This window comes from Hyalella azteca, unplaced genomic scaffold (genome assembly GCF_000764305.2).
Source record: "Hyalella azteca isolate HAZT.00-mixed unplaced genomic scaffold, Hazt_2.0.2 contig6156, whole genome shotgun sequence".
Lineage (NCBI taxonomy): Eukaryota > Metazoa > Arthropoda > Malacostraca > Amphipoda > Hyalellidae > Hyalella > Hyalella azteca.
In genome coordinates, this window is record NW_025936324.1 from 17,238 (window position 1) to 19,891 (window position 2,654).

At 51.1% G+C, this 2,654-nt stretch overlaps 1 protein-coding gene across 1 annotated transcript in view; it reads left to right on the forward strand.

The window, feature by feature from the left end:
- Positions 1–2,654, forward strand: part of LOC108675082 (adenosine deaminase-like protein) — a gene marked incomplete in the record, with an annotated part of 6,764 nt that overhangs the window by 2,979 nt on the left and 1,131 nt on the right. The window contains 2 exon segments of the mRNA XM_047880765.1: positions 675–806; positions 1,258–1,393. Of these exon segments, the coding sequence (XP_047736721.1) occupies positions 675–806; positions 1,258–1,393 (268 nt within the window).

Sequence of the window (2,654 nt, forward strand, 5' to 3'; positions counted from 1 at the left end):
GAATTGAGATGGAATTCATATGCAATGGAATTCATTTGCAATGAAATTCATTTCACGATGGAATTGCGAACGCAACGTATGAATTTTCTTGCGAACCTCGTCAATGGTGACTTGTACACAAAAGTTTTTTAAAACTTCAACAATTTTCACCAGAGGTTGTTCTTTTGAATTTCGATTTTTATACTCCTTCGACTGAGCTCTCTACAGGGATTCATGCTCTCAACAAAGATCAATTAGCGTCTCTACCAGCGAGTCCAAACAAGTGTTGCGTTAGTTGCCATAGTGAATGACCAGCGTATACAGGCAACCTCGCTAGATCACAGACAGCCGTCCACTGAGTACGGCGCTTGTGTTGCATGAGGCAAGACGCCTGTGAATCACTAGCTCGTCAATCGCTGCGTTGCCCACAAGAAGCGCACGTAGAGGGGCGGTGAGGCGCTTGACGCCCGTGTGTTGCCCCGAGTGTGAACGGGCTTTTAGAACCTTGTCCTAACGGACCACAAGTTCTTTAACCTCATCCCGTCGCGCCTGTAGAGAAAGGCGGCCCAATTGAGAGTGAGAGTGTCGCGGAAAATAATGAATAATGGTCGATAATAATAAAATAATAAATGCTGAAGCGATGTGTCGCAGGAAGTCGGGCCGCCATAATGCGCCCTGGTGTCTGTGTGGTGCAGGAAGGACACTCGGAGCTGCTGGTGGGGGTGGACGTGAGCGGTGACCCTGCCAGGGGCGACATGAGGGACCTGCTGCCTCTGCTGCAGCGGGCGCGTGCTGCGGGGCTGGCTGTTGTGCTGCACTGTTGTGAGGTGCTGTCTTATCTGTTGTGCTGCACTGTTGTGAGGTGCTATCTTATCTGTTGTGCTGCACTGTTGTGAGGTGCTATCTTATCTGTTGTGCTGCATATTTGTGAGGTGCTGTCTTATCTGTTGTACGTTAGCTTATCTATTGGATTATATCTTATCTATTGTGTGTTAGCATATCTGTTGTAAGTTATCTTATCTATTGCATGTTATCTTATCTATTGTATGGCATGTTATCTTATCTGTTGTATGATATGTTATCTTATCTAGTGTATGGCGTGTCATTTTATCTATTGTATGACATGCCACACAAATTGTGACAATTTCTTCAACATTTATTATATTTTGTATTACTTTTCAAACCCTTCATTGCCATGTATATTGAACATAATTTTATGACTCATTGTCTGTCCGTCCGACGACCTGGCAATAATGGCGTCCTTCTGTCTACTGTCAGCTGCTGACGCCGTCCTGTCACGACGAGCTCCTGTCAGTTCTGTCAGCACTGCCTGTTGCCAGACTCGGCCATTGCACCTTCCTGTCAAGCAGCCCCCAGCTCCTGGCATTGGTCATGGCTAATGATATTCCTATGGGTGAGTTGCTGGTACTGGTCACGGCTAGTGCTATTCCTATGGGTGAGTTGCTGGCACTGGTCACGGCTAATGCTATTCCTATGGGTGAGTTGCTGGCACTGGTCACGGCTAATGCTATTCCTATGGGTGAGTTGCTGGCACTGGTCACGGCTAATGCTATTCCTATGGGTGAGTTGCTGGCACTGGTCACGGCTAATGCTATTCCTATGGGTGAGTTGCTGGCACTGGTCACGGCTAATGCTATTCCTATGGGTGAGTTGCTGGCACTGGTCACGGCTAATGCTATTCCTATGGGTGAGTTGCTGGCACTGGTCACGGCTAATGCTATTCCTATGGGTGAGTTGCTGGCACTGGTCACGGCTAATGCTATTCCTATGGGTGAGTTGCTGGCACTGGTCACGGCTAATGCTATTCCTATGGGTGAGTTGCTGGCACTGGTCACGGCTAATGCTATTCCTATGGGTGAGTTGCTGGCACTGGTCACGGCTAATGCTATTCCTATGGGTGAGTTGCTGGCACTGGTCACGGCTAATGCTATTCCTATGGGTGAGTTGCTGGCACTGGTCACGGCTAATGCTATTCCTATGGGTGAGTTGCTGGCACTGGTCACGGCTAATGCTATTCCTATGGGTGAGTTGCTGGCACTGGTCACGGCTAATGCTATTCCTATGGGTGAGTTGCTGGCACTGGTCACGGCTAATGCTATTCCTATGGGTGAGTTGCTGGCACTGGTCACGGCTAATGCTATTCCTATGGGTGAGTTGCTGGCACTGGTCACGGCTAATGCTATTCCTATGGGTGAGTTGCTGGCACTGGTCACGGCTAATGCTATTCCTATGGGTGAGTTGCTGGCACTGGTCACGGCTAATGCTATTCCTATGGGTGAGTTGCTGGCACTGGTCACGGCTAATGCTATTCCTATGGGTGAGTTGCTGGCACTGGTCACGGCTAATGCTATTCCTATGGGTGAGTTGCTGGCACTGGTCACGGCTAATGCTATTCCTATGGGTGAGTTGCNCTCTCGCTCCGCCCCACGCATGTCATGCCCCTCACTCCGCCCCACGCATGTCACGCCCTTCCCTCCGCCCCATGCATGCCACGCCCCTCGCTCCGCCCCACGCATGTCACGCCCCTCCCTCCGCCCCATGCATGCCACGCCCCTCGTCCGCCCCACGCATGTCACGCCCCTCCCTCTGCCCCACGCATGTCACGCCCCTTCGCTCCGCCCCACGCATGTCACGCCCCTCGCTCCGCCCCACGC